The following is a 23,485-nucleotide window of genomic DNA, read 5'->3' on the forward strand; positions in this document are numbered from 1 at the left end:
CACACACACACAGAGGCACGCACGCACACTGCTCTCTCCACCCTGTAAAGTGATACTATTTTGAACACCAACTCCACTCTTCTTCCTCCCCCCTCCCCTGGCCTACGCCCAGGCAATTCACAGTTCTGCGCAGGCTGTGTGGGAAGAGACGTTGGCCCTGGGGGGGGACTGAGACCCAGCGTAGGTGAGGTGGGGCTGGGCCTAAGGGAGGATTTGGGCAAATAAATCCTTCCCTCCAAGACCCCAAGGTTTGAAGCTGGGGCTCAGCAATAAGTACCCAGGTGCTAGAAGTGAGCGGTAAGTACCTACATGAAGAGGGGCGCTCCCCTCCCCTAGAGGCCAGGGACACTGGCACACAGCCCTAGTGCTCAGAAATAGCCCATGTGCAGGGACAGGGCATCCTCACGGAGGGGGCTCTCCCGACGCCGCGGGGGCAGGTCCGGCCTGTCCCTGTGGGAAGAGGGCAGGGGTGGGGGTTCACATCCAATCTTTGGAGAGAATACTGAGAGGACGGGGCAGGCGGTCCTGCGAGTGGGCTGGCTGCCGGGGCCCTGCCCGGGGCGCACGCAGGTCGAGGTGCACTCTGGGCTCAGCAGGCCGAGGTCTGCTTGCGGTAGAGCTGGATCAGGGGCGCCAGGCATTCGGGCAGTCCCGTCTGCAGCAGGAAGGGGTGGTCGAGCAGCTCCTGGGCTGTGGCTCTCTCTTGAGGGTCCCGCACCAACATCCGCTCCAGGAAGTCTCGCAGCACAGGGGAGACCTGTGGAGAAGGGGGGGGGGGGTATGGGCTGCAGCCACTTCTCTGTGGCCCCCGGCTTGGCCCCCTCCCTGTCAAGCAATGGAGTTAGAGTACCTGGGGCCCACTGCCTATACCCCAGGACTCTCCACCCTGAGCCTCTGCAGCTTGGCAGAGAGGGCATGGGACTGGCATCATGCCCCGGTCCTGGGGTCCTACGGGGTCTCAAGCAGCTTGTGGTTTTCTCTAGGCCTCTGTTTCCTCATCTGCACAATGGGTATAAGGAAGTGTGCTTGTCAGGTCTGCCATATATCTTCCTTGAAGGTAAAAAGGTTGGGGATGTGGAGGTGTGCTTGAAAAATAGAACGGAGCGAGGTAGGCCCTCAGAAGAAAGAATGCCACGCTGCTCAGGCCTTGAGTCTGGGGCGGGGCTTCATCTGGCTTCATGCTGAGCTGGGGTCAGAGGAGGAGTCTGAGTGAGTCCTGGGCTGCTGTAGAAGGCCGTCTTCCCTGGGCCTCCTCCATCTCCTCAAGTGGCCGTGAGTCTTGGAAGAGGCTTTCTGTGGGCATCCTGGCCCACAGTCCCGGCCCCCTGGCCTGGACTGCTGCACTGTGTTTGGACTTCAGCCCTCTGGGGTGTTAGTATGCTTTGGCAGTGTAACCTGCGAGCAGAGTCCAGCCTTGGCCGGCCTGCCTAGGGCCTGGGGTGGACTTGTGAGGAGGGGGCCCAAGAGTCATTGTTCTGATGTGGGTACTGACTCATGAAGCCGAGGGGCTTGTGCTTCTCCCCAGGACAGTGCCGGGGGTGGGGGGCGGCTGGCGTTCTTGCTGCCCTGCTCGCGGGTGTCCCCAGGCACCTGTCAGGCGCTCTTAAGGCAACACTGGCTCGAGCTGCAGGTGGAAACTGGTAACGTGGCTACACACACAGGTTTCGGGGCTGGGGAGGGGGGCTGCTGGAAGCCTAGGTGCTGGCCCCCTGGCCTCAGGAAACATGGGGTCTGTAGGGTCATGGCCTACATACAACTAACCTTGTGGGAACTTTTCAGCCTGGGTGGAGGGCTATCCCGGAGCCTTTTCATGGCTTGCACCGGGGAGTCGCTGAAGTAGGGGGGTTCTCCATCCACCATCTCAATCACCATGATGCCCAGAGACCAGATGTCCACCTGCAGGGAGAGCGCGTCCCTGAGCCTGCCGCTCCAGTCTGCCCCTTGGGGTGGGGGTGGGGCTGTCTGCCTGCTCAGTCCCCTGTCCCCTGGCTCCCCAACTGGCCACCCTGTGCTCAGCTGCTTCTTTCATGAGTTCTGGTGATGGTGGTGGCCGTGCTGTCAGCCCGCTCTCAGGGGGGGAACGCTGGCCAGAGCTCACGGTGTCCTTAGAATGAGGGGGTGCTGCAGACCCACACTGACCACTGGGGTCTAGACAGCAGTCCCATCACAAAGCGGGACAAAGCCGTGGCTCAGGCCCAGGAGGCCTCTTCCTTTTCAACCAGTAGCTGAGGTGAAAATGTTCCCAGAAGAAGCTGGGTGGGGTGTGTGTGTGTCACCTCAGCCATGACAGAGTCACGGTCCAGGCACAGGCTGGAATAAAAATGACCTTATCTAAAAATAAGCAGTGCATGGGAAAACAGGCTTGAAGTTTATCTCATTGGCATAGTACCTGCCTAGCAAGGCCCGACCCTGAGTTCAAACCCCAGTACTGCCCAAAGTGTGGGGGTGAGAACTGACTGAGGCAGGCTGTGAGAAGCTCGGCTACTGGTGCAGCTCCAGAGGGGCGGAGCCAAAGAGCTGCGCACTCCCAAGCTGCTCTGGGACGCCTGGGGGCAGGAAGAGGGTTACCTCAGTGGCATACAGAGACCTGGAGATCACTTCCGGGGCCATCCAGTATGGGGTCCCCACCAGGGACTTCCTTTTGGGGACATCCTTGCTGATCTGAGCACAGAATCCAAAGTCCGAGAGCTTCACCTGGGGTGGAAAGGGGAGTCAGTGGAGGACCACAAGGAAGAGGGGTGATCGGGAGAGCCCAGAAGTGGGGAGGGGGGAGGCAGCCTACCCTGCCGTCGAGGGTCAGCAGAATGGAGTCACTCTTGATGTCTCGGTGGATGACGCCCTGGGCGTGCAGGTAAGCCAGGGCCTGCAGCACGGCCTCGCACACGGTGGCTATCTGCTCCTCGTTCAGCCTGGGCGGGGAGGGCAGGGGAAGGGAAAGTCGGCTGCGGCAGGGAGGCAGGACAGCTGGAGCCCCCGTGAGCCTGCTCCCACAGACAGGCAGGGGGCTTCAGATGACCCAGATCCTCCCCCGGCTCCACTCACGGCCCACCTGACTTGGGAGATGATGTCGGTGAGGGCCCCTCCCTGCAGGAACTCCATGAGCACCCACAGCTCCTCACCCACCAGGTAGCTCTTGTACATCTCCACCACGTTGAGGTGCTGGTAATCCCGCATGATCACCACCTGGGGGCAGCAGAGGGGCGTGGGTGCCCGTGGGCTGGGGACACGGCTGGGGAGAGACCTGCTCCCGCCTCCCCACGCCCACCACGGCTACCCACCTCGTTAAAGAGCAGCTCCCTGCGCTGCTGCTTCCTGAGGTCCATCATCTTCACGGCCACCTGGCGGCCGGAGTGTGTCTCGCGGGCCAGGCACACGATGCCCGTGGAGCCCTCCCCGATCTTCACGTAGCTGTCCAGCAGCAGCCTCGGGTCGCCCTGGTCCACCACCATCCTGAGCGCAGCCTTGAACTGCTCGTGCGTCACGACGCCTGCGTCCTCCCCGGCCAGGCCGCCCTTGGCCGCCGCGGGGTCCTGGGGCAGGTACAGGTTGCTGGTGCTCATCTGGGCGTGCCGGGTGCGGGGCGACCCTGCCGGAGAGGACCGGCCTGGGAGGGGGCCGGCGGCCGGGGCGGTGCGGAGGGACTTCTGGGGGCTGCTGGTGTCCGAGGTGGCCGGAGGGCTGAAAGGGCCCCCGGGCTGGTCGGAGGGCAAGGACTGGGCCTTGGCCATCATGCTGGGCGGAGAGTCTTTCTGTGGTGGCCGGAAAGCAGAGCTGGGCTGCAGAGACAGGGGGCAGGGGGGGTGCGGCTGTGCAGGTGTTTGCTGCGGGGCGTCCTCAACCTGTGCATTTCTTCTTGGGTGACCCAAGGACCAGACCCCAAGGAGACCACACTGAGGTCTGGTCTAGAGGCTGTGTGGCTGCACCTAAAAGCTGGGGCAGGGGCTCCGTGTACCCGTGGGAAAGCCATGGGCAGGGGGGCAGGTTCGGGTCAGGGAAGTCACCACTGGCTCTCCTCTCCAGCTGCCTCTTTAGCCACAGCCAATGACTAGAGGCAGCTGGCCTGGCTGAGAGCGGGGCCTCCCCCAGCCATGGTGCCATGGGCCTTGGTCGCCTGTCAGCTCAGGTCACTAGTGTGTGGACTGCTGGTCTGAGCAGCCCCCGGCCTGGAGTCAGGCCTTCGGTTGTGCCAACGCAGAGAGCTGCTGACCTTGGTGGGAGGGGTCTGGTGAGGAGGGGAGACTAATCTCTCCCTTCCCTGTGGGAGTTCACTTAAGACAGTGGTCCTGGGGTGTGCGTGTGTGTTAGCTCACCGGCGGTTTCACCATCACCCGAGGGCATCTCTGGTTGTCCCTAGGGGAGGTGTCAGACCCCTGCCCTGCAGCCTCACCTACCTTGCTGTGTGGTGGGGGGCCCGGCTTGCTGCTGAGAGGGGCGGCCGCAGGCGTGGACAGGAACATACTTCGGAACAGCCTGTGCTTAAGGCTGCTGTCCTGGGCCTTGGGGCTAGGGCTGCCCTCCCCGCCTGGCCTGCCCTCCCCGCCTGGCCTGCTGGCACCTGAGCCCACCAGGCAGGACAGCAGCCGGGCCTCATCGGCGCCAGGCTTGGCTGCTTTCCCTGCGCGTCTCCCCGCGGCCGTCGGGGAAGTCTGCAGGCAGGTGCCCGGCTGCAGGCCGCGCTGCGCGGCGCCCTGGAACTCGGACGGGCCCAGGGACTGCGCCTTCGCTGCCAGCCCATTGGGCAGGACCCGCGGGCTCTGCGGCTCAGGCCACGGCGCCGGCCGGGCCCCGGCTGGCGCTCCCCCGTTGCAGCTGAGGTAGAGGCCGTGGGGGTCGGTGCGCTCCGACTGGGGGCTCTGGAGGTACATGTCGGGGTCGGCGGCCCAGCGCTCCTCGCCCAGCAGCCCCAGGGACTGTGCCCGCCGCCGGCTGGCAGGGCTGCGGCCTCGCAGGGTGTTGGAGCTGGTGACAGATAACTTCTGGATGTCACTGAGCAGCCCTGAGATGTAGCCGTCCACGGGCCCCGAGCTGCCCCGCACCACCGTCTGCGGAGCAAGAGGCAAGAGGGTGAACCGGGGCCCGGAGGGGCGGCCCCTGACCTGAGGAGCACAGGGCAGCCGCCTCCTCTCTACCCCTTCCTGGTCTCAGGAGGCCAGAACAGCCCCGAGATCCCCTCTGCACACCACACTCAGGTCCAAACATTGTTACCCTAGCTCCTGAGCAGGCTAAGGAGTGAGGATGGCGGTTCAAAGTCAGCCTGGGTGGCAAAGTCCAGGAGACTCTTCTCTCGGCACCATCACCCAAGAGCCAGCCAGCAGTGGCCCGGTGGCTCACGTTGGTGGAGTGCTGGCCTTGAGTGACACCTCTCAAGGTCAGTGCTCGCTCAGGCCTTGAACTCGAGCCCTCGTACCAGCATAAGAAAACAGGACCGCTCGTTTTTAAAAGATGATTTGCTGTTGGCGATTCACTCTTAAGGGGACACTTGGTGTCTTCTTGGTGACCACATTGAGGAGTCCCCAGGGGAGGGGACAGCAGTGCCCACGGGTCCTTTGCTCATCTGCTGAGGCCCCCCCAACTCCCTGCTCCCCTCACCTTCATGGGCTGCAGCTGTACCCGCGTAATGCGTGAAGGGTCCACCACAGGCTTGGGTCGCCGCAGAGTATCCAGAATGTTCTGCCATTGTGGGGGGAGGCCCACAAACTTGCCCTCTTTGGGGTCAAAGGAGGTGTGAACGCGGTGCTGGAAGTTCTGCGGGGCTGAGATCTCGGGGCGTTTCTTCTTCTTCTTGCGAAACATGGTACCTGCAAGGGGGGAGGCAGGCCAAGCGTCAGCTGGGGGGCCCCAGCTCAGGCCTTGTTTTCTTCCCTTCACCCTCACCCCTGCTTCTGCAGGCTCCCAGCAGACCAGTCTCAGGTGCCCTGAATAAGCCAAGTGCAAGCAAGAGAAAGGGGTGTCTGCATGTCCTCACCTGGGTCAAGTCTCCACTAAGGACCAGCCGGGGGGGGGTTGTAACACCCCAAATCCATCCATTGCAAAGTGGAAGAAGGCAAACATTCATTTTGTGAAAACAGTTTGCCCTCTAGTTGCTGTGTACACGGACAAGTACAAGCGAGAGAAGATGCAAACCAACCCCACTGAGGAATGTCGTGGAGGAAACCCTGAGCAAAACTAGCAAGCCCAGCCTTGTAGCGTGCTAGATTTTACATTTGTTTATCACAGGCAACTCTGGTTTGTCCCAGGATGGCTGAACTAAACACGCGAAACCGCCTGTCAGTGGATCACACGCCATTCATAAGAAGCCAAGCAGTCTTGTTGGGCAGGCCGAGAGGCCCTTCCAGCCACCTGGCCCCCAGCCCCAGGGACAGCCTGGGGGGCTGAGGACACAACGTGACTTGAGTCCAGCCTGGTCAGTCCCCTCGCCTGGCTGAGTTGTGGTCTAAGGTCCACAGTGAGCAGTGATTCAGGCTGCTGCGGGTGTCAGAGACGAACTGGGAATCTGGGTGGTACAGTGATTTCCTTGCCTTCTGTGGAGCCCAGGACCTGGGATACTTCGTGTGGATGGAGGAACGGTCCAAAGGGATCAAAACAGCTCAGTGGGTTCTCCCGTCACCTGAAGGGTCACTTCCCAATTCCTCCTCCTCCTCCTCCTCCTCCTCCTCTTTCTTTCTTTTTTTTTCTTTTCTTTTTTTAGGGGGCAGGGAGGAATCAGGGTATCAGCTATGGGACTTGAACTTGGGCCTGGGCGCTATCTCTGTTCAAGGCTAGTGCTCTACCACTTTGAGCCACAAGCACCACTTCAGGTTTTCTGATGGTTCACTGGAGATAAGATTCTCACAGACTTTCCTCCCCCAGGCTGGCTTTGAACTGCAATCCTCAGCTCTCAGCCTCTTGAGTAGCTAGAATTATAGGCACAAGCCACTCGCACCTGGTCTCACTTCCCAATTGCAAGAAATAAAATGGAACATCTACCTGCCTTCTTTCTTTCTTTCCCCTCCTCCCTCCCTCCCTCCCATCCTCCCTCCTTCCCTCCCAACGCCTTTCTTTCTTTGTCTCACTATATTGCCTAAGCTAGTCTTGACCTCCTAGGCTCAGGTGATTTTTTTCCTGCCTCAGTGTCCCAAGTAGCTGAAGCTACAGGTAGACACGGCCTCTCGCCACTTAAAGGGCCTCCCTCACTGCCTCATCTGCTCACAGACCTGGCGTGCAGGGCTATCACCTTCTCTTTTGGCTACATAACTGCCTTGGTCACTTTCACAGGATCTGGAGGGGGGCACAGCCGATGCCCACTGAGAAAGGCAAAGGCTGAAATAGCCGTTGTGGAGCTGACTCCATGGGGTGCCATGGATCTAGAGTGGGCCTCTGGTATTGTCCACGCCTTTTCTGGAGTCTCGATTCCCCCCCCACACACACACACATACAGACCAAGGCCTACGTGTTTAAGCTACAGACATTTCAGGGAGCATCTGCCACTAATTTGCAGCCAGGTAGACTGAGTTACCTGAAGCATTCTGGCTTCAGTGTTCACCTATGGCTCATGGTTCATGGAGGACAACTCCCCTGGTTCTCTGAACATTAGGTAAGCCGATTTCCCATACACAATGGCGCTTTCTCTTGCTATGCTGCCATTCTTGGCATCTGTCTCTAAGCTCAGGGGCTCTAGGCACCGCTCGTGGGCAGGTACAAGTCTGGGACTGGTTACACATTTTTTTTTACTCCTTAAGGGGTCAGGTGTGAACTCTGGGTCCTGGGTCCCAAGGAACCTCACCATGTGTCTTCATGGTTAGACAACATTGGCCTTCTTTCTCCCGAGGGCCTTGCCTTTTGCTACAGAGGGTCAGCGTTTAGCAAAGCCCATCCCCACAACCTCCGGAGCAGAGCTCCCAGCCCAGGATGCACGACATGACCCGTCTCCCCCACTGCCTCAGTCTGCAAATAGAGACACACGTTGACCCAAAGGAGAGATGTCTGTAATCCTAGCTACTCAGGAGGCTGAGATTTGAAGCTCACAATTTGAAGCCAGCCCAGGCGGAAACATGTCTGAGATTCTCATCTCCAGTTAACCACCAAAAAGCCAGAAGTGGAGCTGTAGCTCAAGTGGTAGAGTGTCAGCCTCGAGTGAAAAACAACAACAACAACAACTAATAGACAGCACCCAGGCCCTGAGTTCAAGCCCCACAATGGGCACATGTGAACACACACACACACAGACACAGAGTGAATTCAATCTCTATGTGCTGCAACCGGCAAACAGAAAATGAAGAAAGAAGGTACCATGTAACTTTACATTCTAAAAAGCAAGTACCTAGGAATAAATCTAACAAAAGATATACAAAAGGACACCGAAGACACCGAAAAGTACAAACCATTATTATTAAGGAGTGTTCGTGGCTTGGAAGATTTAATCCTGTGAGGATGTCAATTACTCCTAAATTAACCTAGAGATTTATTTTGGTCTCAGCATATTTCTTTTGGCAGAAATTGACACAGTGATTCTAAAATGCACAGAGAAACATAGAGAACCAGGAATAGCCCGGGCAATCTTAGAGAACGAAGCTGGAGGATTATACTAAAAATAGACCAAGATTTATTATAAAGCAACCATAATTAAGACAGCATAGAATTGGCAGAGGGATTGACAGGTAGAGCAATGGGACAGGAGAGAGGCTCCAGAAATAGACCCACTCCTCTGAGGTCACTTGACTGATGACAAAGGTGACACTGCAGCAGGGAGGAAGGAAGAAGCTTCTCGATGAATGCAGCTGAAGCAATCACATACCCATGAGTGGAAAAGGAACCTGAAAACTGAGTTCACACGACACCCCTGGCTTACCTGGAGATAGAATGCATACCTATGTGGAAAGATAAAATAACAAAGCTGATGTCAGGGTCAGGGCTTAAGCCCCAAACCTGTTCCCCCTCTCCTCATGGGTCCCCAAAACAAATGAAACCATGAAGGTGTTTTGGGAGGGGGATTGTGTATGTGTGTGTGTGCAAAGCAAAATTCTTGATGGTATCCATTGGATGGGGATGATCTGCCCAGCAGTAGAACTATAATAAATAGTAGGAGAGGAAATGCACTGAAATCGCTGCTCTGCTTGCTGCAGGTGGTCTCACCCCACCTCACCTTCCTGTTTCTTTAAGATGGTAAATTGCTTTTCTAAAGAAAGAAATGTAGCCAGCACTGGTCACTCACGCCTGCACTCCTGGCTACTCAGGAGGCTGAGATGGGAGGAAACTAACCGTGTCCAGGAGACCGCGGCAGCCTTCCTGTGACACCAGCGCAGGCGCAGATGGCCTCAGTGAGCCTGCCTGACACGTGACTAGACCTCAGGCTAGGAATGCTTTGAACATGACCTTCCTGCTTCTGCCCCAAGCCTGGGTCAGCCCAGGCTGCCCGCTGACGGGAACGAAGATGCCAGCCCGAACTAGTTTGTGAAAGAAACTCCCTGGCATGGGTCCGGCTGAGCAGGAACCTGGCAGCATAGCCTGCTACTTCCTGGCTGATGCTTTCTGGAGGAAATGCTACCACACCCAGCAGACCAGAGGGCTTAGCTATGCACAAGGTTCAGGAAGCCAGGGGCCTTGGGTCCCTGAAGAGTGGTACTGTGGAGGTATACTGGAGGACAGGAGACTCAGGAACAAAAGCTACGCAGGGTAGTAGTTTTCTTTGAACACCTACTATAGCTAGGCCTTTTCTGAGATAGGCAGCCCTGAAAAGTAGGACTTAATATTATTATTACCCATTATCCAGATTTGTGGTTAAAAGGGGAAGAAATAATTTTCCCACCATCACAGAAAAAAAGAAACGACAGTCTGGGGCTTGAACCCAGGTTTGATGGCCAAGCTCCCGCTGGGTCCTGTGGCCACCCTGGAGGCAGTAGGGTTTGCTCCACTCTTTCCTTTCTGGAAGTCTTCACTGCCAACTCCTGGGGGTATGCCAGCAGGTGGGCTCAGCCAGCTGCCTCCACCCTGCCCGTGAACGCTCTCCAGGCCTGCGAGTGAGTCAGAGCTGGAGGGCCCCGGGGCTGCCCTAACTTGTAGGAAGAGTTTTCCTTTTCACTCTGTAAAGAGTGGGCAAAATAGTTTTTCATAAGGCCACAGAGGGAACTTGGGGGCAACCTGGAAAACCAGGGAACTACGGAGCCTCTCAGCGCCAGGGCAGAACTAGAGATCTAGGTCTGTGTGCCAAACTCATGGTAGCACAGATATTCAAGCAACGCCATCTGAGGCAGACAGCCACACACACGCTTTGATATTTCCAGAGCTCCTCTGCGGGAACCATCTCTGGGGCGATTCTAAGGCACCATCTCTGCTTTTCATTCACAGTGGTCGTGTTCCATGTGACCGACCAGCCACCTCCCCCTCTAGACCTGGCTTGGAGTTTTGCCATTTTTTTTTTTTTTTCCGCAAGTCTGGGCTTGAGCTCAGGGCCTGAGCACTGTCCTTGGATTTTTCTCAACCACTTGAGCCTCAGCACCACTTCCGACTTTTTCTATGTATGTGGTACCAAGAAATCAAACCCAGGTCTTCGTGCATGCTAGGCAAGCACTCTACCACTAGGCCAAACTCCCGGCCCCGAGTTTTGCCTTTTTACACAGCGAATCGCTTGTAGGAAAGGATGCTTAATATGTGAAAGGGATCCCCAGGAAAGTACCAGCAAGAACACACTGTCTGCTTTCCAAGCTGGGAGGCTGCTGGCCATTAGAAAGGAGCCTAGTGGGCAACCCGAAGCTGTCCAGATAAACAGGAAGAGAGGAGGCCCTCAAAGAGCAAAGACAGCCCACCAAAGGCTCCAGTGAGACGGGGGACACCTTGGGACAGATCGGGGGCACAGCAGCTTCCTCCTAAGAAGGCTGGAGGCCTGCTTATCAGATTCCTGCCCAGCATGCACCTGGGCAATGGCCCTGGTCTCTCCTCCAGGCCTCAGCATCTTGGTTGGTGACAGCAAGTTCTTGCTCAGGGACTAAGCAGCACTCTGGGATTCCTCAGTACCACATATACATAGAAAAAGCCGAAAAATGGTGTTGTGGCTCAGGTGGTAGAGCTCTAGACTTGAGAAAGCCCAAGGACAGTGCTCAGGCCCTGAGTTCAAGTTCCAGGACTGGCACCAAAAAAAAAAAAGAATACAGTGATTGCCAGGTGCAGGTGGGTCACATCTATCATCTTAGCTACTCAGGAGGATGAGATCTGAGGATCAAGGTTAGAAGCAGAAGCCAGCCCAGGCAGGCAAGTCCATGAGACTCTATCTCCAACCAACCAGCCAAAAGCCATAATGGAACTAGTCTTAATGTCGGTAAAGCACCAATCTTGGTCCAGAAAGCTAAAGAACGATGCTCAGGCCCTCAGTTCAAGCTGGGACAAATCCGATGCAGAAGATCGTTCAGGGGCATATATCAACACTCTGGCTCAGTGAGAGGCTGAAGAGTCAGGCTGGCCAGCCAAGGAAGGTCAATATTGACTCACTGGGCCCAGCACCAGTCTGCTCAGACAATACTGCAGTGGCGCATGCCAGACCAGCTTGATGGCCTCTGTTTATTATCCCTCGAATTCCAACCTCTGCCCAGTGTCTTGGCACTGGGCTTTTCCAGGCACAATCTGTCTCCAAGGGAAGACCCAAAGGATGACATTTCCTCAGAGCTCTACAAGCCAGGGACCATCTCAATCTCTCAGCTCTCAACTGTCTACGTACAGAAGCCTGGGTCCACAATGCCTGGCCAGAAGAAATGCTACAGTCCCTAAACACCAGATTGCTTTCCGCTTTACAACCCTTAGCTTTCTGCATCTCAGTTTTCTTCACCTTCTCACGTTACCACTCCTCATCAGACCACAGGGAGGGGCTGCACCTGCTGTGCAGAGCCCATCTGAAAGATGACAGGTGGCTGGGAGAGGAAGAAAGAGACACCCAAAGGCAGCAGACAACTTTGAAGTGCCTGTCACACACTATATACTACATTAGGTGATTTTTGTAAGTGTATTTATGGTGGTTAATCATTATAGTGAGTGGCTCAATATTACATGCTTGATTGTAGATCTTATGAGCTCTGTTTTACGAGCAAGAAATCAAGACTCAGCCAGGCGCAGTGGCTCACGCCCATAACCCTAGCTACTCAGGAGAGTAAGACCTGAGGATCAAGGTTTAAAGCCAGCCCGGGGAACAAGACGACCTGAGACGCTTATCTCCAATTAACCTCTAGAAAATGGAAAGTGGAGCTTGGCTCAAGGGTAGGGGTGGTAGCCTTGAGCTGAAGAGCTCAGGGACAGCACCCAGGCCAAGTTCAAGCCCCATGACCCACCAAAAACAAAAAACAAAAACAAAACCAAGACTCGGAGGAAACAACTGTTCAAGATGGCAAGTAAAATCTCTCCTGACTCCAAGCCCATCCACTATGCCCAGAAAAGTCAGTGGATCCTCTGTAATCATACAGCTCCTTGGACAAGACATGGCTCCCTGTATCCCAGGCAGCGCTATGGCCGTAATACGTCAGGGTCACCGTGAACATGTGCATGCAGTGTGATGGGCAGCACAGAGGGTGCTGCTGTTACACTAAAGACCTGCGCTGACCCCTCCTCGAATACATCCTCAGCCTTTATGTGATATTTCTACAGCCTTTGGCAGACCCTTTCCCCAGGCCGCCATGATAGGAGGCCCTCAGAGCAGCTTTCCAAGCTGGAGGCGCTGTAAATAAGGGCTCTATGAGAACAGCATTTGCCTCCCCAATTTGCAGATGTTAGAAATTTCAGAGAAAAGCTAGGCACGGTGGCTCACGCCTGTAATCCTAGATATCTGGAAGGCTGAGAACGGGAGGATCACAATGTGAGGCTAGTCCAAGCAAGGAGTTAGTAAGACGCCAGATGAATGACAGGAGAGTAAAACAGGTTCTGCCGAGGGGTGGGGGTTGAGGGCTGTATCATCAGGTAGAGAAGAGGGTGAATGACAGTGAATAAGGTCGAAATACTTTCACAGGCATGTATAAAAATAGAACAAAGAAGTTGAAATTATTTTAAGGAGGTGGAGGGGGGTAAGGAAGACTGATAGGTGGAGTGAGCTTGGTTAAGGTACATTGTATACATGTATGAAAATATCACAATGAAAGCCTTCCTTGTATAACTAACATGTGCTGATTAAAAAACAAAAACAGAAACACAACGGCCGGGCACCAGTGGTTTCTGTTGGTCATCCTAGCTACTCAGGAGGCTGAGAGCTGAGGATCACGGTTCAAAGCCAGCCAGGGCAGGAAAGTCCATGAGACCCTCATCTCCAATTAACCACCAGACAACCAAAGTGGAACTGTGGTTCAACATGGTGGAGTGCTAGACTTGGGGGAAGGAGCTCAGGTTCAGCGGCCAAGCCCTGAGTTCCATCCCCTCAACCAACAAACACCTCACCCGGGTCTCCACAGCAGAAGATGGTGGGGGGCCTGTCATGCTGACCAGCAGAAGCTGTGAACGGAAAGGTCACTGTCCAGGCCAGCTGGAACCAGAAGTAAGGTCTTATCTCAAAAATAACTATAGCAAAACAGGCGGGAGGCCTGGCTCACATGGGGGGAGCACTGGGGGGTGCAGAGAAAGGGAGGAGGTTTGGAGAGAAGTCAGCAGCTCGCCTCAGCCATCAGAGGCGCGGTCAGCCCTGGGCCCAGCTCCTTCTGGCTCCAGACGTGAGGTTGGCCGCCCTCCTCCTACACCAGGGCCCAGGGCGCCATCTACAGAGGGAGCTTCGCCCCCTCTCACTAGACAAACAACCCACAAGAGCCCGGAAAGGCGGCGCAGGACAAGGAACGGGGACCTGGGAGACCTGGGGGCCTCAAAGTGCCGCTGGAGAGGGCGCGGACCCCACTCACCTGCCGGGCGGCGGCGGGCCTCAGCCCTGCGCACCCGAGACGCGGTCCTCGCAGGCCTGGGTGACACGTGTGGACTGTCCCCAAGGGATCGCGCCCCGCTGGGACTCGGGACCCCAGGTGTGGAGACGCCCACCGGGCCCCCTGGGGGAGATGGGGTGGGGAGGCGGGGGGTGGGGGGTCCGCAGCGCACCCCGGGTGGGGTGGGGAGGGGTGGGGGGGCGCAGCGCACCCCGGGTGGGGTGGGGAGGGGTGGGGGGGCGCAGCGCACCCCGGGTGGGGTGGGGAGGGGTGGGGGGTGCACAGCGCACCCCGGGTGGGGTGGGGAGGGGTGGGGGGGCGCAGCGCACCCCGGGTGGGGTGGGGAGGGGTGGGGGGGCGCAGCGCACCCCGGGTGGGGTGGGGAGGGGTGGGGGTGCCCAGCGCACCAGGGATGGGGTGGGGAGGGGTGGGGGGGCGCAACGCACCCCGGGTGGGGTGGGGAGGGGTGGGGGGGCGCAGCGCACCCCGGGTGGGGTGGGGAGGGGTGGGGGGCGCAGCGCACCCCGGGTGGGGTGGGGAGGGGTGGGGGGGCGCAGCGCACCAGGGATGGGGTGGGGAGGGGTAGGGGGGGCGCAGCGCACCAGGGATGGGGTGGGGAGGGGTGGGGGGGGCGCAGCGCACCCCGGGTGGGGTGGGGAGGGGTGGGGGGGCGCAGCGCACCCCGGGTGGGGTGGGGAGGGGTGGGGGGGCGCAGCGCACCCCGGGTGGGGAGGGGCTGCGGAGATGGGGGGTCTCTTTGGCGCCCCGGCCCCGCCCCAGCCCACCCCCCCTCCCCAGCCCAAGGAGGGCGGCGCCCGGCCCCCGCCCCCAGGGGCCAGCGGAGGACTGGGGGCTCCGGACGCGGGTCGGGGATGGCGGGTCAGGGGGTCCGGCCGGCCCGCACCCACCTGCCGAGCTAGCGCGCGAGCGCGCGGGAAGCCATGCGGAGCCGCGGGCGAGGCGGGGCGCGGCGGGAGGGGCGAGGACAAGTCCCTGCAGCGCGGCGGGCGGCGGGCGCGGCTCCGAGGGGCGCAGGCCCCGGGGACGGGGGCGACCCTGGCTGTCCGGGAGCCGCGGGTGGGGGCCGGGTCCTCCGAGCCGGGGGAGCCGAGGTGGCCGCGGCCTGCGTCCCTCCACTCCTCCCGCTGGCTGCTTCCTTTCCCACGTGGGGTTTTCCCTGTCCGACTGGGCACGGCGGACCCCGCCCCCCCCCCCGGGGACCCGAGGGCCGCCCAAGAGGCTGATGGCCGAGGGGGCCGGGCAGGGGACGGGAGAGGGGACCCGGCGTGGTCTGGGGCCTGGGCGCCCGTGGAGGTGGGGGTCGCTGGCCCAGCCCCAGCTAGAACCCCATGCCCTGTGCGCACGCCAGACTCCAGCTGACGGGACTTCTTCCCAGACTCAGAACTGCGCCTGTGAGTTACATTGTGTCCTTAACACAAAGGCCTTGTGTATCAACGCCAGCCCCAAGCAGTGCTTCCCGGCTGGCGAACTACAAGAGAGGGGAGCCAGGTTAGACGACTGCCAGAGCCGGCTGCCATGGCCCACGACGGGAATCCCGGCTCCTCGGGAGGCTGAGATCTGAGGATGGAGGTTCTAAGCCAGCCTGGCATCGCCCATTAACCTCAAGGAAACAGGACGTGGGGCTGTGGCTCGGGGGTAGGGCGGTAGCCTTGAGGTGAAGAGCTCAGGGACAGCGCCCAGACCCAGAGTTCAAGCCCCACAACAGACAAAATTACCAGAAAAGAACTGGGGTGGTGTATTTTAGTCTGACTTCAGACATGCATGTCCTAGAAGGGCTACTAGCCAAGTTCTATCTTCATCTTGTAGGGTGTAAATCAAGGGAACCCTAAGTAAAATGGGGTAAAATGGGGTTCACTTTTCCAGAAGGTAATGGATTCACCACTGGCACAAACCGCTGCCCCTCAGCTATGCCATTCCATACAAGACTGGACTACCTGTTTGGGTACTTCTCCCCTAGACGAGCTGCAGCACAGTAGGGACAGCTAAGGCATGCAGGGTGGGTCCCAGTGATTGCTTCCTGTGTGTGTGTGTCTTCCTCTTTCCTATTCTCCTCCCACCGAGTCCCCAGCTCAGCCTTGGCCTGGAGGAGAGGAAAGTGTGAGGGCAGGGGGCTCTTTCAGTGTCCACACCCTCTGACACCAGGCACTCTCCCTTAGATGGGACAGGACTTTGGCTGAGCAGGTTGTTCAGGCTCCACTATTCTGGAGGAGCCCTGGCTAGGGGAGCCCTGCATGCTGTGGAGCACCCATCTGGGCTACGAGAGCCTCAGGGAGGGGTGAGGTGAGCGCTTCCCAACGCTCCCTCAGCCAGTGGCTGGCGGGCCTGTTGTAATAGCTAAGCGCCCGCAGCCAGGGCTGGGAGTCTAGTGAAGGCGAAAGAGGAAAGATATAGATCTACTGGTGGTTTACAAATACAAACACATTATCCTTTCCCCGCACCTCTCTGCTCCCTTACTCCTTGCTGGGCTCCTCCACCCTCCTCCCATAACAGAATAATGGTTGTTGAGTCCCCAGTGCTTCCTGCGGCCCTGTGCTCAGCTGTTCACACAGGACCTTGCGTTCAGCCATCACAACAACCCACAGATATGAGAAACCCGAGACAGGGGTTAAGGGACTAGGTTAAGAAACAAATCTCTAAGACACACAGTCACTGGGTGCTGGTGGCTCACATCTGTAATCCTGGCTACTCAGAAGGCTGAGATCTGAGGATTGTAGTTCCAAGCCAGCCTGTGCAGGAAAGTCCATGACACTCTTGTCTCCAATTAACCACCAAGGGTGCTGTGGCTCAAAGTGGTAGAACACTAGCCTTGAGCAAAGAGCTCAGGGACAGTCCCCAGGCCCTGAGTTCAAGCCCCATGACTGACAAGAACAAAAAGGCACAAAGTCTCTGGCATTCTGTCTCAGTTGCCCAAATGGCCTAGGCCAATTACTGCCCAACACCTGTTCTCTTACTCTGACTGCCTAGAAGTCCCTAGTCCCAAGGTCACCTAGGCAGTTGGTTGGTAAGAACACAAAGTAGACCACAGTCTAAGAAGAAAGAATCATGGAGACACAGGGAGGTAGAAGAGACTCCCGCTCAATTTCTGAGCAAGACATGATGACCTCCACAGGTTGAGAAGCAGACTGGTCACCAACTCCCCTGCTAGCAGTCAGGCACTGACTAGGCTTCCCTAGTCACAAGCCAGCACCATGCCTAAAGGTCATTTATCAGGCATCTCACCTTCACAGACCCAAATGAGGCTGAGTCACACAAGGCCTGATATGCAGAGCCTTCCGGGGAGGAGATCTGAGAAGAAGAATTTTGTGAGGATTCCTGTAGGACAGTTAGCCCTCTGCCCGAGTAAGGCATTCTTTGGAGATGGTCCCTGACCCCTCCTCCCTTCCAAGCTGCCTTCCTGCTTGGGCCGGTGCCCGCCACCCTGTGGGCCATCCATCTCTTCAAGCGTGAGGTTAACCTCCACTGGCCTGGCAGCCTGATTTAGAGCTGACTTTGCCAGGCAGACTGCCACAGAAGCCATAGGTTCCCACAGGATCGCGGAAAGATGTCTACACCATGAAGATCCAGTAGGGCCAAAATGGGTGACCACAGCTGCGGAAGGAAGCTGGCGAAAGCTCCCCTCCCCCGTTGGTGCATACACTCAGCAGCCATGAGAACCACCCAGCCCAGGATGGTGTATGCCCAGGGCAGAATTCCAGAAGAAGGCTTGCTACTAACTAACCCAACAGGTCTGTCCACTTCAGATCCCTGAGTGAGTACCCGGCCCTGCCTGGGGTCCAGCAGACGTTTGGGGAAAAGCTCCAGAGTCCTGTGGGTCATCCGGCTGCTGGATACACGGACACATCCTGCAGATTCTCCAGATCTCAGCAGCGGGGAGCCGCCACACCTGGCCTTTCACGCCTCTCTACCAACTTTTTTCTCAGGTTCTGATTATAGTCAGCTTCCTATGCCAAAGCTGGCACGAATATGGAGGACTCCACTGACCTGACAGTCCCTGAGGGGACTGGGAAGCTGGGAGGAGCCCCTCAGAAGCAGGGTGACAGATTGCTAGGACATCCTTCGCTGGTAGCTTTCCCTGGGAAATGGAGGAGGGACCCAGAAGCAGAGTCACCTCCCCACAGAGGACACTCATTTTAGAGACATGATGAATTTGTTTAATATCTCTCACCACAATTGCTTTGCAGCACAACCTCTACCTCACCCCATGTCTTGGCTGCCATTTCTCTGGCAGAACTGGCAGCAGAGGCTTCCCTGTAGGCAAACCCTTCCCTGTCTTTCCTTCTCCCTCCTGAGCCTGCAGCAGCTGCTCAGGGCTAAGGTCGGGGCCGGCTTGTCTCCAGGGTCTGACTTCCACAAAGGTCAAGCGATAGTGTAAGGGCAGTGGACAGCCTGTATCTGACCAGGTAGAGACTAAGGCATCTGATGGTGTCACCGCCCAAGCCCCATGCTGGGGCTAGGAATGTGGCCTAGTGGTACAGTGCTTGCCTAGCATGCATGAAGGCCTGAGTTCAATTTCTCAGTACCACATACACAGAAAAAGCCTGAAGTGGCGCTGTGGCTCAAGTGGTAGAGCACTAGCCTTGAGCAAAAGATGCTCAGGGACAGCGCACAGGCCCAGAGTTCAAGCCCCATGACCAATTGGCAGAGGGGGAGTAAGATGCCATCTCCAAGTCTCTGCTAGAGTCACACAGGAGCCCCGATGGCCTTCAGCTGGACCTTTCAGCATGCAGAACCCCAAGTTTTGTGCAGTTAGTTTGCCTGAAATAAAGTTTCACTATGGAATTCAGACTGGCCTAGGAAGGTTGGCCTTCAGCCCGCAGTCCTGCTTTCGCCACCCCCGTGCGGGAATTACAGGTGTGAGTCACCATGCCTGGCTAGTTTTGTGCTTTAGATGGGGCTCACAGTTCTTCAAGGAACTGAGCGTCTCCAGGTCCCCCAAACCATGAACTCTAGACTTGGAAGGAATTGCTAAAGGTCCTCAAGTAACTGTTCTGAGAATCTCTGTAGACAACCCCATCTCATCGGCCTTAGAAACATCCCTGAGGCACAGGAAAGGAAACCGAGAGAGCGACATGAAGTAACTCATCCAAGCCACCAGGATGAGCACAGGTGGGACACACAGCTGCTGCCTGTGCGTTAGCCACACACACACACACACACACACACACACACACACACACACACACACACACACACACGCACACACACACGCACACACACACACACACACACACACGCCTGCCTGGGCTCATATTTCTCCCTGAGCACTCATCGGCTGGCTGGACCTGACCAGTACAGCTGCTCTCCCCTCGGGTTTTCATTCTTTATTATTAATATGCGTATCTGGAGGTACTAGGGTTTGAACTAAGGGCCTTGCAGGTGCTAGGCAGATGCTCTGCCATGTTAGCCTTTTCCAGCTCTCCTTGCCCTGGTTATTTTTTGAGACAGGGTCTTCCTTTTTTACTTAGGCTAGCCTGGACCATGATCCTCCTGTTTATACTCTCCACAGAGGTGGAGTACCCAACATCTTGGGGGTCTTACCAGCTTTCTGCCCAGGCTGGTCTCCAAGTTCAATCCTCCTGCTCTTGGCCTGAGTAGCTAGGACTCTAGGCTTGAGCCACTGGTGCATTCGGTGCATTCAGGCCTCTCTTGTTCTCTTCTACTCACTTGCCCTTCTCCCTCCTTCTGCCACAGCCTGGCACAACATGATGGCGCTTGCCACGGAGGGACCCTTGACACTGGGCTTGTTTAAATGACCCGGTGTGTCATGTATTATATCAATACATAGCAGACTAAGGAACTGGAAAGACAGCTGTGATCTCCCTCCTCTTCCACTTCCCACCTGAGCCCTCCCTGGACATTGAGGCGGAGCTTAGATGGAGTCAACAAAGCTCCAGGGCTCCAGGGCTCTCAGCACCGGGTACCCGGTTTGCCTGTTTGCAAGGTTAGCCCTGGCCTTGGAAGTTTCCATTCGCCATGCTCTGCCTCTAGCTGCCAGTAGGTCCACTTGTAACCCCAGAGACTCACGGAAAGAAAGCCTCATCTGAGAAGAAAGCCTGCTGCCATTCCTTGCTGCTCACATGTGGCAAACAGCTGGGCCTTCCACAGGTGGGCTGGAGGGCATGGTCTGGGAGGAGAGCTCTTCCAGCCCAGACAGGCTTTCACCAGTCCTTCCTGCCTTCTGCCCCAGGACACACAGGAGAATCTCTGGGCCACTTAGGAAAGGAATGCAGTTGTCCGGCCTGTCAACCTGCTTCCTGCCCAACACCCAGCAGGAACTCTCCCACGGAGGGAGGGAGGGAGGGAGGCTGTGGCATCCCACCTGAACACGCTTCAAGCCCCAGGAGGCCTTTTCTGCTCTTGCTCCTATGTCTGCCTGCCCTGTGCTGCCTACTGGCCCGCCAGATGCCACGCTGTCGGCTTGCTATTTGCCTGGAGCCCAGTCATGTTTGTCACTCTGCGTCCGGCTCAGCTTCACGTCCCTTCCTAGGCTTATGGTCACCTTTGGAGAGGAAGCAAGAAATCCTCCCACAAATGGTCACTTTTCTCGTCCTGGCCAGAGATGGGAGGTGGATGTGGGTCCTTGGCCCCTCTCAGTAGGGAGGACCCCTGGCCACCCCCCGGGGCAGGCTGAAGTGGGTTACCATCCCAACCCCCAGCCTGGCCTGTATCCTCCCTATGCCTGACACGGTCACGAGCTGACAGCTCACCAGTGTCTACAGTGTCTCCTCACTCCCACTGCCACCAATGCCAAGAGCGTGGAGCCTCTGTCCACCCACCAGCCTTCCAGGCAGGCTTGCTCCTGGTGCCATCTCTCTCCTGGGACCCTTGTTACTAGAGCTCCCGGTTTGTCATCCCCAAACCTGCCCCGGGCCCCCCAGAGGAAAGCCTGCTTGCAGAGGCATTCCTTGCTTAGCCGAGAGTGCTCAGTCCTCATTCAGCAAGCTCCCAGAGGACTGAGTCCCCCCAGGTCCACCCGCCCCGGAGGCCGCCCAGCCCTCAATTCCCGTAGCCTGGTTCCCACTAGATCCCAAGCAGAAATGAAGAAACCTGGTGCTGGGTTTGGCCTCTTATAAATGGGAGCTGGCTGGAGCCACCAGGCCAGTACCCTGAGGCAGAGGCAGGGGGCCTCACTCCACTGCGCTGATGCAGCCTCCCGTCCTGAAACTCAGCATCAGGTCAAGCGTGGGGGGGAGGGCGTGACTCCAGGCCTGGCACTTGCACGTGGACAGACGCTCCATAAATATTTGTGGCATGCATACCTAGAGTAGGTGAGAGAGGCCTCCACAGGCCGTCCTGCCTGGTGGCACTGGAATGGCCAGCAGGAACGGGAAGGAAAAGCAGGGACTGCTGAAATCTACAGCTTCTTTAGAAATACAGATTTCAGTTTCTGTCCCAGCCAAGGGGTGGCTTCAAACCCTAGGCAGCCTGTCCTAGCCTGGGAAGGCAGAGTGGGCAGCAGCAGTGGGCACTTTACCTTGGCGGCTTGTTCTGGGCAGCTGGGCCTCCCACGCTCCCACTGCAGGCTGGTGCTTGTCTGGAACCCACAAATTAGCACTCCCTTCAGAAGAAAAGAAAAAAGAAAAGGAGAGGAAGACCTCAGTGCTCTTGTTGCCAGCCGCATCTCCTGGAAGGCTCTTGTCCTGTCTCTGTGGGCACAGCTTCCCTCTGCAGCAACTCAGCTTACTCACTCATGTGCCCTTAAGACTGCCAGCTGCGTGGGGAAAGCGGGGCCTGCAGCCATAGCCCACCCTTCCCACCCCTCAGTAAGTACAGTGCTGGGAGCCCTGCAGGGGGGAGGAAGGGCTGCCCAGCCCCCACAAGTGTGGCTCCCACTCCTGGCTGGCCCTCTGGACCACTGTCTACCTTGACCCCTGTCCTTGGCTCTGTCCTAGGGACCACACTGTCCACTGCTCCTCAGCACGCACGCACGCACACACGCACACACAGGCCACGTGTGTGGGGTGACCCTTGGCCCAACACCCACCCAGCATGGCTCAGGCTGAACTGCTATGACTTCCTTATTCCCGCTGTGCTGGGCACACACACCCACACACACACACACACACGCACACACACACACCCACACACACACACGCACACACACACACACGCACACACACACACACACACGCACACACACGCACACACACCCTCATGCACGTGTGAGTCCTCACCCAGCCCACACCTACCTGTGCAGGCTTGCCCAAGCCAACCCAGATCCTCTCCGACTCTGACCTACAGGCCTCTCGTTACAAAGACATCCCTGTGAACAGCAAGTTCAAAGCCAGCCAGCGAGGACTCCAGTCCGTGTGGAAAAGACTCCCTGCAAGTGGCAAGTTCAAAGCCACCCAAGGAGGACTCCAGTGGACGTGGATGAGACTCCCCTTCTCTCTCGACACCTTCGGAGGACACGTGGGCAGCCGGGTTACCATGTCTGCTATTGCACTCCCCCGGCCGTCTCTTCCCAGGCACCTCTGGCCCCCACCGGGCCTCCCATGTCCTCAGGGGGTGGCAGCAGATTCACAGCAAGCCCCATCTTCCTCTGAGCCAAGGGAGGGAGGGGAGCTAGGAGGGGCGGGCCTCAGGTGTGGCTCCAAGTTTTCAGCTCCAGAAATAATCTGACACAAAGGAGAAGGAAGGAGAGCTCTGGCGGGCGGGCGGGCGGGCGGTGACTCAGTGGTGGTGGGCCCGCTTCGTCACCTGGAGGGTTGCTGGTGGTTCCTGGCTGTCAGGAAGCAGGCAGCGCCCTCCCGCACCTGCTGTCAACAGCCGTGGTGGTCAGGAGCTGGTGATGGAGCCCCAGAGAGTCCGGGGGCCGCCGGGCTGTGGAGGACCTGAGGCTAGGCAGCCCGAGCCGCAGCCCGCCCCTCCTCCACCCCCCACCCCGGCTCACCTCGGGATCTCTCCATTAAATCCTCAGGCTGCGACCTGCTCTTTTAGGGCGCGGGCTGCTCCGGCGTTGCTTAGTAATTTTGCTATCGTCGGAGGTTGCCATAGGGAGGAGGGTGATGTCACTGACACAAAAAACCCACTGAATTTACAAATCCGCCGGGGCTGGAGCTATTTATAAAAACACGTTTTTCTCTGCCTTCCTTTACGGAGGGGGAGAGGGGAGCAGGGAGGCAAGGGAGGGGGAGCGCGAAGGAGGGAGGGAGGGAGGGAGAGCAGGCTGCCAGCTGGGCTCAGAGGAGTCCCTTGTAGTCCACCCCACTGTTGCCCCCACACCCAAAATACCCCAGACCTCCCGGCTCACTCCCAAGCACCCCCCGCGCCCTCTGCAGGTCTGGAGCTGTGGGACTCAGACCTGGCAGGCTGTGGCTGCAGCTGGGCTGTGCCCCTCCCCCCCGCTCCTATCTGGGGAGGGGAAAGAGGGGCTTGTGGAGTGGGGGAGGGGACAGGATGGGGAGTGCCACTCTACCAGGCTCCTCACTGCCCAGCCCTCATCAGAATCAGGTTCCCAGATGTGCCCACCTGCCAACTCCCACTATGGCAGCAGGTGCAGCCTGGCTTCCTTTGTCCTCTCCATCTGGGGGTACCCAGACCCCAGTCTTGCTCCCCTGTCACCTCTCTTCTGCTGCCACTGTTTCTGTTGAAATGCCTCCTCTCTGCGG

General features: G+C 57.8%; 1 protein-coding gene across 2 annotated transcripts; it reads right to left on the reverse strand.

The window, feature by feature from the left end:
• Window positions 1-22,970, reverse strand: Pak6 (p21 (RAC1) activated kinase 6). 2 transcript variants are annotated; one of them, XM_090318613.1, is made up of 10 exons: window positions 22,064-22,970; window positions 21,349-21,432; window positions 5,590-5,798; window positions 4,392-5,042; window positions 3,279-3,776; window positions 3,050-3,183; window positions 2,783-2,909; window positions 2,569-2,694; window positions 1,762-1,896; window positions 1-757 (listed from the first exon to the last, which is right to left on the reverse strand). In XM_090318613.1, the coding sequence occupies exons 3-10, from the start codon at window positions 5,791-5,793 to the stop codon at window positions 590-592; spliced, it is 2,043 nt and encodes a 680-aa protein (XP_090174739.1). In that variant the 5' UTR covers window positions 5,794-5,798; window positions 21,349-21,432; window positions 22,064-22,970; the 3' UTR covers window positions 1-589. The 2 variants fall into 2 exon arrangements, with proteins under 2 accessions (XP_090174739.1, XP_090174740.1); XM_090318614.1 differs by lacking the exons at window positions 21,349-21,432; window positions 22,064-22,970 and adding an exon at window positions 14,762-14,831.
• Window positions 22,971-23,485: the final 515 nt, after the last annotated feature.

Source organism: Megascapheus bottae, chromosome 25 (genome assembly GCF_031878675.1).
Source record: "Megascapheus bottae isolate mThoBot1 chromosome 25, mThoBot2.hap1, whole genome shotgun sequence".
Lineage (NCBI taxonomy): Eukaryota > Metazoa > Chordata > Mammalia > Rodentia > Geomyidae > Megascapheus > Megascapheus bottae.

Excerpts from the sequence above, each read along its gene's own strand:
- Pak6 (XM_090318613.1), bottom strand. The coding sequence starts at position 5,793 with ATGTTTCGCAAGAAGAAGAAGAAACGCCCCGAGATCTCAGCCCCGCAG. Across the intron at positions 2,910-3,049 it reads GACATCATCTCCCAAGTCAG|GCTGAACGAGGAGCAGATAG; the intron begins GTGGGCCGTGAG and ends CTCCCCGCCCAG. Across the intron at positions 2,695-2,782 it reads TGCTGACCCTCGACGGCAGG|GTGAAGCTCTCGGACTTTGG; the intron begins GTAGGCTGCCTC and ends TTTCCACCCCAG.